Genomic DNA, 17,616 nt, shown 5'->3' with positions numbered 1-17,616 from the left:
TTTTCCGACAACAGCACGAGCAGGCGCAGTTTGCGATTTGAGTTTGTCAGTGCTCCCGGAGCATCATGGGAGTTGTATTTCTTACATTTACACTGCAGAAACAGCCCGTGTAGCCAATTTAGCATGCATATCCTGTAATGAAAAGCTGACTTTAACGTTTTGCTTGGCGAGAAAGAAGAGAGACTCCCATTGGCCTACTGCAAGCTAAATGTCCAATTTTCTTTTAAATAGATAAAAATATTTTTGAAGAAATGAGAAAATAAAAAATACAGAAATAAGAAATATCTATAGTATACAAAAGGGCTGTAGACTCAGCATATTTGAAACCTGCAATAGCAGGGTTTTTTTTGGGCCACTTGAGGGTAGCAAAATTAGTCTGTATGTAGGGAGTTTTTATAATTCTGAGGAACTTTTTTTGCAAGACTCCAATACGTGTTACACACAGGTTTGTACGGGTTTTTATGTTGCGGTTCATCTCAAGGCAAAATCTTAATCCAAGGTCTAATAACGAGATTTTTCCTGAGGCCTTCATCAGTATCTCAGTCTGCGCAGTTGTCACAGAGTCCTCCTGTCAACACCTGAACTAAGTATCAAATTTTGGATTGACTTACTAGCTTGTTTTTATTATTTAATAGAAAGCTAGTTAGTGTAAACAAAGTTTTTTTTTGTTTTTTTTACCGCTTCCAAGGTCAGGAATAAACTTTCATCTATGTAGTCAAAAAACAAAAAAACATAAATTTGTCAATGTTACTTGTATTTGTCCTCTGTGTGTTGACCTCTGGTGTTGACTGAATAAATACACTCGGTCAAAGGTACTCAGCAGGTGGCGCCAACATACTATGTATGTGGATGTGGTGTCAGTATGTGTAGTGTGAATGTCTTTGTCACTTAGAAAGAGGACGTAATTCAGCAAAGGATGGGTTTTATTTGTGCATTTCTGGGAAGTTCAGAGATGACCAAGGAGCCTGACCTCTGCCAGATTCTACTAAAAACAGGCCACAATAAGGGGTAAATAAAATACTGTAAAACAGTAAGGCTGTGTGGGACACTGTGGCCCAGGAGGTAGAGCAGGTCATCCACTGATCAGATGTCCCGACATTTCAATCCCTGGCTCTTCCAGTCTGCATGACAAAGATTCCTTGGGTTAGATACTGAATCCCTAATTGCTCCTGATGGCTGTGCCAATGGTGTGTGTGCATGTCTAAAACACAGGCGCAGGTGGCCACTTGTACAGTAGCCTCGGCCACCAGTGGGTGAATGTGACTTGTATTGTGAAGGCATTTTGAGAGGATGGAAGATGAGAAAGGCACTATACGAGTGCAGGTTCATTTCCCATCCATCACTTTAGTAAAACAGTACAGAGCACCACAGACTTTTTAAAGTTTTGGCAATAAAAGCATTAAATATGTTCTCACAACCACAGTGCCAGTTTGGTCATCGAAGGGTTTAGAAATCATCGACCTGATCTTCATTTCCTTCATTGCTTCATAATCAAAGTTATACACTTATACAGTAAATAACAAGAATAAATATGGTACATACATTATAAAATGTACAGCAGGTCATGCACAAATGTTACACCTGAGAATGCTTGTACCACAGCTTAATAGTTTTAGTAAAAACAAACTTCAAGTGTCAGTTAGTATTCTATACGCAGGCTTTAATTATTTCCACAGTCTCAGTGTCAGTCATTTATTAACTGCATCCCTGGTGACCTACGCCTGGTAGATATTTAGACCCTGTCTAGGCCAGTTTTGAGAAATACCATGGCGGTTTATTGGTTCATAACCAAGGTGAAACAAGGTGAGACAAAAGACTGAAGGCACGAACGCGTGAAGTGTTGAGGCAAACGTTTGCTCCAGGCAGCAGAACTATTTTTATTACACTTGACTGTCACGCCTGGATACTGAGATGTATACAGTAACCTATAGCAACATCGCCGTGTAAACCTCTTAATCTGAGTCAGCCATGTTGGTTGCTGTCAGTACTTGTCGTAAGAGTGAAACCGGACACAGACACCCTGAACGATGTTTGAGGTGGTTGTGATTCATGCTGACTAGTTTCTCTACAACACTGACAAACAAATGTCAAACAAGTGACCTGTCATCAACAGAGGGACAGACATTAAAAAGAACTTTGGATGTGTAATAAGTTATCACTCTTACCCTTCTACCATGCCTACATTCATTCATGTGTTTAAATCACGATTCAATATATATCAGGGGTGGGGTGCGAGGAGAGTAGGCACTTCAAATATTTTTTTTTAGCACTAGGGAGGGAGTAATGTTTTTTGATATGGTTTAGTGGAGGAACATTTGACTTTTAAATGGTCATATTTTGTGTTTGTTTTAAAAGCATTATTTTGAAAGGCATGTTTCATTTAAAAATCTCCAAGATAACACCATTAATCAAATACATAAACTGTAAAATATGCTTTTTATGGTGGAGGGAGGGTCATGCATTTTCCCCCAGTCACCAAGGGAGGCTCAGGGAAAATATTTTTTGCTCTGGCGAGTCATATACATATACTTACAAAAACAACCTAAAGTCACACCCCAGCCACCTCCCTATGCTGATGAATAAAGTACTGTCCATTAATTAAAAAAATTAGTAGTCCACTGAGCGTGAGAAACACCGGTAAGACCAACCCAAAGGTGGACTATAATGTGGGGGCGGTGTGTGCACTGTAATTTATTTTCTGCAGTGGTTTGTTTCTCACCATCCCTGATTCTTATCTCTCCCATCCTCCTTCATGTTATTTTTAACAGTTTACTCACTCAACCGTTATGATAACATGATAGTATTCTGTGTTGATGTAGTGGATGCATCGTATCTCGTTCCACTCATATGAAAAGCAGTTGTATATTTTTTTCAAAATACAAGTTTCATCAAGTCAAACAATAACATTTACGTTATCACTTCATCATTGGAAAAATAATGAGTCACGAGGAACTTACAAACATCTAAACAAAGCGACTTAAAATACATTTAGGATGACAGCCAGTGAGCACAGTTATGTCATCTCCCCACATCCGCAGTCCATATTTGGTCACAGGGGCCATGCGCGCTACAAAACACATCTCCACAGCCATGTCATGACATCACCTCAGTGAAATTGGTTTTTATGTGGGTGAACTAGAGCATAGCAGCTGGGCTTTCCAAGAGTCCAAACACAAAAATCACAAAAGTTCTCCAATTAGCGAAGCTTTGTAAACAAAGGGGGGAATCAAAACGTCAGAAATGGGGGTGGGATCAGGTGGTCATTGCAGGGGTGAACATTCATTGAGGTAAACATTTGTTTGAGGGGAGTGATGAGTCAAATCATGCTCTGTGGCCTGTACAGGAAGCAAGTTCACTGCGCTAAATGGGTAAAACTTCAAACACCCTCAAATTTTGCCACATGCTAAAGCTGTTCTGAATTTTACACACCAAAGGTATCCAGATAACCAAACCTGCATCTTAAAAAAAGGCCCATGCTTTAGTTTTGCAGAATATTAAGGCAAAATATGCCTTCTCCCTTCCTGAAACTTTATTTATTCAAGGCTACAGATGAGTCATTTTATTTTGAGGTTAATCTTCTCTCAACCCTTGCCTTGACTCTCAGTGGCCTCTGTTGCACTCACTGAACCCTGGTACCTGATGGGAAAATGCTGCATACTGTATTTCACATTTCTGTGAAGTGTGGTTAAAGCTTGGATGCATATAGGTAAAAGTTCCAGTAGTTGGTGTGAATTTTGTAGGCCAGTGGTGACTCACATGTACTGTCTAAATAGTCAAAATGGGGGTGTTCAGGCTAGCTGGCTGCCACTCGTGCGCACAGTACAGTGCTGTAGTCTAGGTCAGCAGCAGCCAGTCTGGCTGACATGTTTGGGCACCTCAGGAAAACCTCTCATACCTCTGAAAGCTGCTGTGGGAGGTATCCAAAAGCTTTTTGATAAATCCGAGACACGCTACTGTGATAAAAATGAGGTGTTACCAGCTAGAGGCAATGCAAGCTGTGCCAGATGCGGCACTGTGGAAACACAGACAAATGTACATATCCTCAGAGAAATATGTGTTAGCGTGTCACAGTTCATTAGCTCTTGCGTTTTGAGCAATTAGAAATGAAGAGTGCCTTTGCAGGCAATATGTTGGGGATGATTGAACTTACTTACATGAAACCACATAAAAGTAGCCACCCTGGAATGTGCTTTGAGATGCTTTGCAAAGATATAAAGCTATCAGATAATATGATTCAATTAAACAGCGGGATTGAGATAACCTTTTCTTGTCTTTGTACCTTAACAGGTGTGAATGCACCCAGTATACCACCACTACTACTAAAGCTATAACCTTAATCCTATAAGAGGATTGGCCTGATTACCTCAGGACAGATCCAGTCTAGAATCAGTCTTTGAAGAATGAAAACATGCTGCTGTCTGATATTATCACAAAGTGAGGCTGCATTACTGTATAGATTAATTTAATTGAAGAGAAAATGAAGCAGAAAACCAACAGTTAGGAATTTTGAAATATCCAAACCTCTGTTTCCTAAAACAAATCTATTTCTTTTAACTTTAAAAGGTTCATTTTCAGACTGCCTTAAATGTTTAGGTTGACTGAATCTGGCAAGACAAGTTGAATCATTGCGAAATTAACTCAACTTGTTTTCTCAAATCCAGTTAACTTAAAATTTTATGGCAGCCCAGGCACAAACTTTTTAGGTTGAAACAAAGAGTTTCTTTTTGAAGTGTGTTGGGAAGTAGCTAATGGAGTTATATTATTAAATTACAAAATAAATGTAACGGTAATCAGTAACAGTTACTGAGAAAAAAGCAATTAAATATCGGGTTGTAATCATATAGTTGGTGACTACAAAGGGGTTAATTTGAATATATTATTTTCTGTAAATTACTTATATGTAGAACATGACAATTATTCTGTTGTTTTGCATATTTTCACTGTTGAGAAATGCCTTCTTTTGGTACATTTTAGGATAACATGGTGCAGCAAAGCCTTTGAGACAAATTTGAGTGCAACACTTACATATGTGTTTAGGACATTTAAACTATATTGCCCAGTTTAGAACAATTATTAGAGAAGTAATCAAAAAACAATCAAAAGTAAAAAGTCACATTACTTTGATTATTAAGTAACAGCAACATTATTGATTACATTTTTAACAGGGTATCTGATAATCTGTTACCTATTACAAACCTCCAAACACTGCCTACAATAGCAGTGCATGTGTTTGTGTGATAATGTCTTTGGCAGCTGCAGTAAAGATATGAGGCAACTTAATTTAATTAACAACATCCCAGATTGTGGGTTAGTATTGCAAGTCTTTACTTAAAAATCTTAACCGGCTTTTATGTTGTGGTTTTGGCATGCATGCAGCTCATTGGGGTCACAGCGGAGTCAAGTCTATCATGCAACAAGTCTAAGAGTTGAGGTTATTTAACATGTGACAACCTGCTTTCACAGGAGAGGAGAGAGATGTACTTGCTCTGACGTGGTATATTTTGTACCTCGGTTTTAAAAACACTGAGGTAAACTGAATTTATTTGTCGAAGGAGACTGTTGCATAGAAATAGATACAATTTAAGTCTTTTTAATTGTATGGGTCTTAATTTAGTGAAATATCCCTTAAAAAATTTGAAAACTGGATTCTGATAAAGTTTTGTACTTTATTTGTGTCAAAGTGTAAGGCAGAGGCCCTCGAAAACAGATTATGGAGCCTTATTCTTGGCTGAATCTTGTGGGAAAATCTGAGGATAACGGTGGTGATAGAACAAAGTTTTTTAATGCTCTGTCTGTCAGAAGGAATCACATTTAAAGCAAGAGTTCAGCATTTTCAGAAATTTGCTGTCTTGCCAAAAGTTAGATGAGAAGACTGATAACACTCCCCTACCTGTAAGCTGAATATGCCAGCAGCTGGTTAGTTTAGCTTTGCACAAAGATAGTTAGCCTGGCCACCTCAGAGATGGGCCACCTAGCAGGTGCTTAATCAAACGTTTGTGTTTTTGTTTTTTGTTTTTTTTTACTGTTTTTTATCACCTGGTCTGTTTGGAGAGGAAGGCACCTCAGGGGATAATTTAGCTCCTGGTAAAAACCATCTGAACAACAATCACTGAATGAATTTTAGGGAGAAGTTTCAGCTGGTTACAATATGCAGTCCTCACCGGTAGATGCCAAATTGTGTTTCTTTAATCAGTACAAAAGTAAAAGTGCAAAAACAAAAAGTTGAGATTACTTTCTTGACTTCCTCTTGTCTTGCAATGTGAGGTTGCTAGTGCCAAAAATAAATAAAATACGATGCAAAACCTTACTATTTTATGTTGTTTTATTTATTTATTTTTCCTTGACAACATGTATATGAGGCTATGTTTCATCATATTCCAGTACACAGTTTAAAATAGTAACCAAACCCTTAGCAAAGTCAAAATTGATGATGATGTTGACCGTTGTGCTGAGTCATATCACACTAAGAAAAACCCAAGACTCACGGTCTCCTATTTTTGTATATTCCCATGACTTTCTCCCACTTTAACAATATGAAATACACAGACATGGATGAACTCCGCACTAATGATGTTGTTGTAAAATACCAGAGGCTCATGAATGTTTTTTCCAGACACAATATGCACCTCCCACCACAGCAAGGGTAGGTAACGTTGTACCGGACAGATGGAATACTTTGTTTATGCAAAAATGTTTCCACATCCAGAGAGCTTTGGCCTCTAAAGTATTAGGAGTTCCTGCCCTATGTATCATTTTAAATATCTTGGCAAAAACACCACTGAGACCTGAAGTATACATGTGTGTAAATACTGTATCACATTTGAGGATGTCACTTTGTACAAACCCTGGATTTATAAATAACATGTGTACAGATCATCCAAGCAAATGCTACAAAAAAGACTTTGAATTAATACATTTTTTACAAATACTTACAGCATGTAATATTGTCTATCTTTACAAAATAAAACTTTAAACAACAGTTGGTTTTGGCGTTTGTTTAGGTGGTTGTAAGAGGATTTGTGCTAATTTTTTTTATAAACAAATAAACGCTGTCACTCCTCACCTTGCTGTAACACACATTTTTGAGAGCATATCTGGGGCATCAAGGTTTCCTCACCAACTGGACATAAATTTCCTTCTTTAGAGAACAGTCCTCAAAAACTACTGAGCTAGCAGAGATTTCATGATATTTCTACTTGCCATAGCCCAATAACTTGTCTTGTATCATAAATCGTCTTTCATCGCTCTCTGTCCTCGAATACAGCTTCCTTTCTTCCTCATTAGCCAGAATCTTTGTTTACTCAACATCGTTCTCCTCCTCATCCTCCTCACCAGGCAGCTCTCTCTCTGGCAGCAGGCCATAGCTGTTGAGGAAGGCCTCCACATCAGTGGCAAAGAACTCCTCGGTTAGGTGCTGCGTGCACGCCAGGAAGTTTCCAAGTAGTTCTCCGGCCTTGTACACCAGCAGCGTTGGCAAAACCTCATCCGAGAACCGCTCGGCAGCACCGGATGCGACGGCATCAATCCTGCAGAACTTTACAGTGGGGTACTCAGTGGCCAGGCAGTCAAGGCAGTTGTTGAGCTCCTCACAACCTTTGACCCCAACCTTGTAGATGTGGACAACCACCACTGTGCTGTAATGCTCCTTCTCGATGACTTCCAGGAAGGCCTCTCCACTGTCCAGGTCATGTACACCTTCAAACTTGGGCCCAAAGCTGAGTTTATCATGCATCTCCTGCATGCACCGCTTTCTGTATTTCTTTAGACATCCCTCGTCCTCCTCCTTGAGCAGCTCGTACTCCTGAACACTCATCTGAAAATATAAAGATACAATAGTTAGAATATATATTGGTTATGGAACAGCAATGATGTAACAGTTTCATGCAGTACAGTGTCCAAAGGCCACAATCGAAAGCAAAGTATGAGTCTGCTGTCTTTGCTGTAGTCTGTTTGGATGTACCTTGCGGTTAAGGTTTGCTCTGGAGTCATCTTTTGGCCTGCTCGGGGATGACATTTGTCTCAGCAGTTCTCTTTTTGCAGGTGGCAAGTTTTCCTGGTCCATACTTTCCAACTTAAACCTCCTCCAGTCATTTATGACTCCTTTCGGACCTACAGAGAGGGCAAATAGCATTTTGTGTTTAGTTATTATAGGGTAAAAAAATGAGAGTTTCTCATGCTAGCCATCTCTGTCTTTTAAATAACAACTCAAGACTCATTTTTATCAAAAAACCCTTTTAGTCTTAGCACCTTTCCCTAAGTTATAATCTTGCTTTGGTTTTATGTTTGTACACTTTACATTATTCAACTGTTTTATTGTGTGTTATAACTTAAAATTCTTTATTCATTCACTTCTACTGTCAGGCACTTTATTACTTTTATTTTTTATCAAAGTGCTTTATAAATAGTTAATATTATTGTATATCTTTAACTAGCTAGTAAGACAATGTAATGGCTGATAGAGGCAAGAAAAAAAAGTTCTACAAAATACTTAATGACTGGTTTATTTCTTTGTAAAATGACAATGTGCAACTATTCACTGATGGGTATTGTGTCCTGTTTTCATATGGGAATTAAAGCTTCATCTAAGTCCTCTAGCAGGTGCCCTAGTTGTACCACTGTTGCATAACATAAAGAAGATTAGATTGCTAGTTAAAACTGCCAAAGCTCAACCGATCTGTGCTCTGCTTTCTTTTGGTCTTCCTGTTATCTGTTTAGAGCCAATTGCTCTGTAATCAAAGCTTTTGCTCTATTTCTTAATTTCTAATGAGGTCTTAATGACTGAAATTCAAGCTTTGATCGACTAGACCCACCAGGTACAAGCACAAAAAAGAAGTACAAATATTCAGTTACTGGGGCGCCCAGTAGCTCAGCTGGTGAAGCCGGCGTCCCATGTACAGAGTCTACGTCTTTGCCACAGCGACCACAGGTTCAATTCCGACCTCAGCCTTATGCTGCATGTCATCCCCTCTATCTCCCCCCTTTCATGCTTGTACTATCCTATTATAATAAAGGCAAAAGCCCCAAAAATATTTTAAAAAAGAAAAAATGTAGTTACTGTGTTTTATTTGAAAACAATGCCTCTACTCACCTGTGTGGGTTGCGGTCTCTTCCAAATCAATCATTTTGTCCGACATTTTTCTTGTTAGCTACCTGTACAATAAAAGCATGAGAATCAGACTTAGAAAAAGGAGGTCAATCATGTGATGTGGTTATGGTATGCATGATGGCAAGCTTTTGATTTTTGAATGAATTTACTTTTCTTTTGTGTTAATGGCCTGAAGCATTTGTTTGTTCTCATTAATATACGTTTATTTCAACAGATTTAAAGTCTTTGCTCTGTGACAGAGCTACTGGATACAAAGCGAGCCCCATGATATTTCATTAAATTAATACAGTCTAAGTGGATTACTGATCTGCAACAGATCTCTGTTAGCCCTGAGGGCAAGACTTAGCTAACGGCCGATTTAAGATGGACTAGATGGAATTGCCAAATAAAAACACAATCCCCAAACAAAACAAAACAAAATCATAAAACAACAATGTAATAATTTAATGATGTTATATGTGTGTATATAGTACAACTAATGCACTTATCTATTCAATTAAAGAAAGAAAGCAGAAACAAAGGAATAAATATATAAATATTCATTAAGTTTCCTTACTATGATGCAGTTTTTTTTTTGGTAAAGCATTTACAGAAATGTACGTTGCTTTATATTAGATGTAAATGTACAATCACAGTCGCCTGTGGTGTCCGTGTTTGGACCTGTGGTGTGTGACGTATGCACAGTCAATATCTTATTGGATAAAATGGCTTCAGTGTTTCAATTAGTGTAGTCTTCCTTCCTGCGTGCAGTCACGATGCTGATCTGGGCTGATGATCTTTGCAGCCACCTTTTTAACCCCCAAATCCAGTGTCATCAAGTGGAGATTTGGCATGATTAGTTCTAGCATGAGTAGATGAAGTCACCTATAAGTGTTTCAACTCTGTATGCGTGTGAGCAAGAGATGAACAATAATTACTTGTAGACAGCTGACAGACCCATGACTAGATTCAATACCAAAACAAGTAATCGTGTGTTCTCTTTTTCTTTCAAGAGGCCTTTACTTTAAACAAGAAAGAAACAAAAACAGAATTGGCAAAGCCTCTCTATGTAAGATATACATGGAAAATTATGAACATGAAAACTTTTGACGGTGCCAACATCAGTCTCAAATGTATGCAGAAACATAAAGACTGAACAACTTATCTCCTATTATTACCTCCAATTACATTATTCCAAACCAAACTTCCAGGTTTCACACATTTCAAAAACTTCATCTAAGCTGACTTCATTATTTTTCAAAAATAAGAGATAGAGTGGAGTTTTTCTTACCTCCCACAGTCAAAGTGAAGTCCTTCCTTTGTATCAGTAGCTAACCTCTCACTGGTCTTCACTGGATGGCTTCACGGAGCTATCTGTTGCTGGCTGGTTTGTGTTTCTGTGTGCATGCGTGAGCCTTTTCCAGCCAATGAGCTTGGTCTAATGGAGATTTCAAAAAAAGACCCTATAGACCAAACAGAAATAGAGCATAGATCCTAAGAGGATTTCACTTCAGGAATTAGAAGCCTCTACTTAATAAAGGCCTGACTACACACAATGAAGAGAGAGGGAGATAAAGAGCAAAAGACAGGGAGCAACAGAACAGATCACTTCTCTTTTCAAAGCTTTGAAAGTTTACTTTTTTTCATATGAGGAAAATCTAATAAATCATAACACTTGATTAGGCAGCCAATAATCTTGAACACTACCCTATTCAAGAGCAGTACACAAGACTTACTGTGTTGCATTTCACTATAAGCAGCACATTAAGAGTTAATTATAACAGGGGTAGTGTATCCCAAAGATGAACTCTTAGATAACGTGATGTTGTCTGGAATTCAAAGTTCTTCCAGGCATAGAACTTCACATGAAAATTAACACATGATGGGAAAAACACTGCTAGCCACGGGTGGAGGATGTCTAGTGATGCTTTGTCATGTGCTCCTGGATTATTTTCAGAAATCACATCATTGTCTTTACTCCCTTCTTTAACTTTGATTTTCCTTTTCCTCACAAATACGTTTTAAATCAGGACAGGACCTTTTTATTATTAACAAAATTAAAAAATCTTTTAAAAAAAGAACAGTAGAAAAACAATGCATTTCAACAAGTGGTAGAAAACAGGAGCATCTGTGCATCTTGTTATTGAGAATGAGTAGGAAACACTAAAAGATCAAAAGCAAAAGTTGGCGTTGTACTTTCCCACAAACCATGGATATGTTACATATGTACCTTTCAACATTGGGGACATAGTGACGTGGTTCAGATTTCAGATTTCAAGCAGTGATGTGGTGACCAGACTGGGTATTTTAAGCGAAAATATTATCATTTTATATATTTTTATATCATTTATATTTATATTTTTATATCATTTTATATAACCAAATGGTTTTTGTGCCTAAATATAACCACACATTAACCACAGTGTTGTCACAGCATAAAAATAGATAATTGAAACATAAAGTTTCAAAATATACGCCACATAGGAAACATGCAAATGTGAAATATATGTGGTTTGCAGAACTGTTTAATGCCAAAATTAACTTTGTAAATTGTATTGAACATAAAATTTTATGATTGGGCACTTACAATAAGTTCTTCCAAAGTTATGGAAAAATTAAGGCTCTGCTTCTAGTAAAAGCATTTATTGAAAGGTCCAGTGTAGTGAACTTTTTCCTTTATACAAAGGGTTTAGGGAAATTGCAGTGGCCAAGGTCAAAACATGCCCTATTTAGAGTCCATGTTTGGTTTGTCCATTTTTGGCTCCTGTAGAAATAACATGGCAGAATTCATGAAAGAGGTTCTGCTCCGAATGTATATATAAACGGCTCATTCTAGGGTAACAAAAACATGATTTTTTATTCCCAAGTAATTACAAACAAATAAAAATGTAGAAATATACCATTTCTGCCAATAGATGCCCGTAAATCTTACATACTGGACCTTTAAGTAAGTCCTAATATCACAATGTAAAAATAATCAACTACAATCAAAAGTAAAATCTTATAAATACATAGGTATTGTCTGTAATGGCCTTAAAGTTTCAAAGTTGGAAATGTTCATAATGCCATATCTCCCCTTTCAGAATATTATATTTACCATAAATGTATGATTGTAGTACTATTAAGCAGCATTTTTCAATGCTGTCGAGTTGACAAACTGATCATGTGTTTTACACATAAAATCTTTCAAAGTAATTGTAACTGTCAAATAAATGTAGTGCAGTAAAAACTGCAGTATTTTCTTCTGAAATGTAGTGAGGAGTAGAACACAGGTGCTTTAATAGTGGAAAGAAAATTATTTTTTATCATCACAAGGTGTGTATTCTTCTAATTATAAATAATTACATGTAATAATTATATATCTTCCTGCAAGTTAGCTGTGTGCGTGCATTTAATAAAGTTCATTGAGTCTGTAAGGTAGAACACCAGTATAGCTTTATACCCTCCTGTAAGAAGTAATTAATAGTGGAGGTTTCACCATACAAACATACATTCAGCCAATAACTTCCAGGCTATATGTTTCCACACGCTGCAGTTTGAAAGGAAATACCTCAGTCCCTCCTAATTCTTTGTCTTTTGCCTCATTGTGAGCTTTGATTTAGCCGAGCACCGAATGAATCACTGTAGTGCAAATAGGAACGGTAAATGCTCACCACACCCACACGATATTTTCTGGGACAGCTCATGCAACCGTGTTTGACTTCTGTCCTCCGTCTCTGTGGCTGCGTTCTGTATTTATTGGCTTAAAGGATTACTAGACTTTTTTATTTGGGCACATTCAAGTCAGGTGGGGTTTCATTCTTCAGTGAGAAGGTTTGCCTAAAATGGAATTCAGCTGATTATTTAAGGCCTTCTGTTCTAAAAGTGTCTGTCAGCTACTGCCGTAGAGTCCAATATTAGCCTCGCTATGTAACTGAACTCACATGATAAAATGTTCAAACAGCAAATGTATATGTTTAGCCTCAAGTCACAATCTACAGTATGTGCAGACCCACAACAACAAAGTATGGCCCACAGCAATATATCTAAGAGGAAACGTTCCTTAAAGAAAGTTTTAAAGGAGATATAGTTTCATGTCTCTATGAGTTCAGAGGATTGTGTATCCATTCAGAGCCACCCTGTCACATGATCATGGATCACTGGATCCCTTCTCTTGGCTAGACAGCGGGGTGAAGCTGGATCAGCTCTCTTACACCTTTTTAAAAGCTAGAGGTCAGCCTTGTGCCATTGTGAGTTAGGCCTGGAGTGATAATGTTGTTCTGCGAAGCGTTTCATAAAACGTTTTTAGCTAATGATCTTTTATAAAAGGACCTAACAGGGTTAAAATATTGGTCAACGGTCACAGACATACTAGTTCGCCCTCCTCAGACTGTAATAATCAATGACAAATAGTGTTAGCCACATATCTACTTATATTCTATCTACCTACCTATCTATCTATCCATCTATCCATCTATCTGTCTGTGTGTGTGTTTGTGTGTGTGTGTGTGTGTGTGTGTGTGTGTGCGCGCACGAACGCACGTGCGTGTATGTATGTATGTATTCTATACATCCAAATAAACATACAGCATTGAAGATTTGTATCTGACCAAATGTCTCGTCTGTCCCTGAAATATGATGTTGAATAATGGCCATAAAAGCGTTTTTGCAGAAAATGATGTCAGAGTGAAATTAACCTTCAAATGAAATGATATCAATTCATCATTATATCCCCATTTTTGTGAAATTTTGTCCTGATTAGCATATGAATTCTGGAGTTATAGCCTAAAACATGTATTGTGAGGTCACAGGGACCCTTGACCACCACCTTCTACTCAACTAGGACTAAATGGGCATTTGTTTCAAATTTAAAGAAATTCCCTCAAGGCCTTCTTGAGATAAAGCTTTCACAAAAACGAGATGGATGCAAGGTCACAGAGACCTTGACCTTTAATCTATGACCACCAAAATCGAATCAGTTCTTTGTTAAGTAACAGTGAACGTTGGTGCCAAATTTGAAAAAATTCCCTCAAGGTATTCACGAGATATCACGATCACAAGAATGAGACTGATGCTGGAGTGAAGGCATAAAAAAAGAAAAGCATTTTAGTTCACTAGGATCTTCTTAATTGAACACCAGGCTGCAGATGTACAAAGTATGTGAAAATGAAGAAATGTTGAACTCAAAGCCCTCCTTGTTCCCGTTTTTCTTTATGACTCACAGACACCAGTAGGTCTCTGTTTGGTTCACAAATATGCATTTACGTCTACCAGCATGTCACCTCCATGCTGGGGCTGGAGAGCACAGAGACAGTAATCTCAAAAAACCATGGTAACCAATGTAAATATCACGCAGTAGTTATGCCTACACTGAAAGATTGGCAGTTGGGGCGATTCGTAAAAAGATATACGGGACCTGGAGAAACTTCCTGTAAATGTGTGCGTCAGCTTCCCTCATAAGTACTTAAAGGATAGAACCTCTTATACCATACATGCCATGACGTCTTTATATGTGGAACTAAGGGGTATAGAGTTACCTCATTTCACAAAGCCTGCAATTACAGCCAGTCACTGCCTGTACATCCATACTGTGGTTTGTGAATTTCTGAATTATATAATGTAAATCTCCAGAGTGCTGTGTTCCATACATTAAAAACAATGGGCCTCATGCAGCAACATTCTCTTAATTTTTTGGTAAGAGAAAATATGAGAGAAGTCAACTCCCGATGCATCAAACGTTCTTAACCATCCAAATTTGCTCTGACCCAGGTGTGTATAGAGAGTCATAGACAGGAGAGATGCCACCGAAAAAGGTTGTTAGAAGAAGAGAAACTTCTGCAGGAGTGAAACTGACTTAGGCCTAAACGTGATTTAAACGTGATTTTAGGGAAATGTATTAAAGTATTAAAAGTAAAAAGGTTTAAAAAAAAATCGAATGCATCAAAATAATTAAATTAATTAAAAAGAAAAGCAGCAAGTCCTCATACATACTGTATATGCAAGAATCACTTGCAGAAACAGTTAGAAAAAATAATTGCCAATTAATTGTCTTATTAATGGACTAATTGTTTTAGCTGCACTTGTATACTTTCATATGGTTTGTGCACATATCTTAATTTGTGAAGTTATTATCTAATAATAGTAGTTTAGTAAAAAGTACGATATTTCCTTCTTAAGTGTAGTGGAGTAGAAGTGAAAAGTGGCATGAGATTAAAATACTCAAGTAATGTAAAAGTTATTCAGATTTGTACTGAAGTACCGTAGTTGAGTAAAATTACCTCCTTACTTGCTGTATATTCTAGCTCTGGTCAGCAGAGAGATGCACAGTAACTGAAATTACAGTCATTCAGATCAAGGCACCAAGTATAGTATGTTTCTTTAGCCCTGAAATGTAATAATCTGGTCATTATAATTACTCTGAAACATAATCTAAATTTGATTAGTTTTGTTGTTTGGCTTTTTTAAAAATGTTCTGCAAATGTAAAACTTATTTTTCCTTGCGCCGAGGCAACAATCTGTGGACTGTGAAAACAAATTGTTTTTCTCTTATGTTGGTAAGAGTGCTCTTCACTCGTAAAATGTTCTCTTACCTAAGAGAAGAGCAAAAATAAGACAACATTGGTGAATGCCAAAAATCAGTGGTTACTGACAAGATAAGAACAAATGTGTTTTAATAGATCTTCTCTCACTGGTAATAGGTAGAATAGGCCAGCCTTTTTTCCTCATATTCTTCAGGTGACTCAGTCATGTGTGCATACCATAGATGAGGTGATAGTGTTGGGAGCAGCTAAATTAGGCAATGGCTTTCCCTACCGAAGCTATTAATCATTGACTTAGTAATGTTAAAGGGAGGGAATCACAGGTGGCCTGTTCATACCGACCTTATCACGCACCCACCAGTGAGGCACAATGTCATTTGTTCTTGAAATGGTAGTTTCAGTATAGATCAGTAAATAATAGATTGATAGTAGATGGATTTAACAGGTTCTTTCCTTTTTAAACTTGTCATGGACTGATTATTGCAACTGTCAGAGTAAGGAAATATTAAAACCAAAAGAGGAAACCACCGTCATTTCTTATAACAACAAACTTCTGGAATGCCAGTTTAATTTGGTGTTTACTCCTGACAAATAACATGTAATGCCTTTACAGGTGTGCTGAGTACAAGTATAAATACACATACCCGTAGTTGTCCTTTTCTTGACCTCACACACACACACACACACACACACACACACACACACACACACAAACACACACGCACACGCACACGCACACACACACACACACACACACACACACACACACACACACACACACACAGACTACACCTTTCCATAATCAAGGACAGACATTCCTGCTGAGTTTGTGCTCAATCTTGTGGTCCATAAAAAGGAAAACTTTAACAGTTCTGTAACTTTCCTCTGGCCAGGCTCAGACCACAATGCAGTTTTCCTTCTGACACATTAATCACCCTGACGAAAAAGAATTGAGTCTCACAATGTTATGACAGCAGGAGGGTATTACATTGTTTGGAGAGGCGCTCTGAAAGTCCAGCCTTGCTTATTTGAGGCTCACTGGCCACGCATTTCTGCTACTCTGACTCAGGGGATTTTACTTCCAGTTTAGTGAGTCTGACTGGCAGCTAACTGGCAGCGGGGAAGAGATCACGCCATCTCTTACCACAGCACCTGGGGTTTGAAGTGACTGTCAGGGCATGCTTCCTCATTCCCATCCACTCAAGAGGCAAGATGCAGCAACCAGATGACATAAACACCGATACGATACGCTCTTTTCAGAGGTGCTTGACAGTCTGAAAGCACAACCCAGAGGAAAATTTTGCTCCTCAAATAGTCTTTTGTTTGTCTCATCAGAAATAAATCTGCTTCTTATTTGAAGATTACAAAATCCTAAATTTTCCGATCTTGAACTTAAGAAAATAATTAACAAAAGAATATATCCAAAGGTAGGGGCACCACAAGGGATTTTGGGCCCCATGAAAAGATAAAATGTTGGCCAGGCCACATGAATCAAGTACTTGCACACCTCCAGAACCAAACAACATATTTAAAGCTTTAATTGACTCTGCCTTTGCAATATTGAACTTTTTACTGTACTACCTTTATTTGATACTTATGCTTACTTGTGAATCATTTGATATTCTATCATATCATGAGGACCCCATGCTATATTCATAGTAATAGTAACAATAATATCCTATGGTTATGATACTTTGAAAGGAGCAATTATGCAAAATGAGTACTTTTTACTTTTGATCCTTTAAATACATTTTGCAGATAATAGCTGTCTTATGAACTCTTACTTGAATCACATTTTGAAACCAGAGCTTTTTCTAGTAATACAGAATTTTAGACTAACTTTTTCTTAAGTAAAAATTCAGAGTACTTTTTCCACCACTAATAATAACACCACAGCCCAAATTTCTGTTAATATCAACTGACATGTCATTTGACAGAGTGCTGCTCACTTCCTTCTTCAGCTGGGAGTAGGGCTGGTTCATTGGTTGGGGGTTTTGGGGGAAACAACTGCTG

The 17,616-nt window shown here is 37.8% G+C and overlaps 1 protein-coding gene across 1 annotated transcript; it reads right to left on the bottom strand.

Annotated features, from left to right (window-relative positions):
* Positions 1 to 6,853: 6,853 nt before the first annotated feature.
* pdcb (phosducin b) lies at positions 6,854 to 17,616 on the bottom strand. Its single transcript, XM_042515572.1, has 5 exons — positions 17,553 to 17,616; positions 10,377 to 10,548; positions 9,089 to 9,150; positions 7,961 to 8,109; positions 6,854 to 7,813 (listed from the first exon to the last, which is right to left on the bottom strand). The coding sequence occupies exons 3-5, from the start codon at positions 9,132 to 9,134 to the stop codon at positions 7,298 to 7,300; spliced, it is 711 nt and encodes a 236-aa protein (XP_042371506.1). The 5' UTR covers positions 9,135 to 9,150; positions 10,377 to 10,548; positions 17,553 to 17,616; the 3' UTR covers positions 6,854 to 7,297.

The sequence above is a fragment of the Plectropomus leopardus genome, chromosome 3 (assembly GCF_008729295.1).
Source record: "Plectropomus leopardus isolate mb chromosome 3, YSFRI_Pleo_2.0, whole genome shotgun sequence".
NCBI lineage: Eukaryota > Metazoa > Chordata > Actinopteri > Perciformes > Serranidae > Plectropomus > Plectropomus leopardus.
The sequence above is the reverse complement of the archived record's forward strand: the minus strand, read 5'-3'. Positions and strand labels throughout refer to the sequence as shown.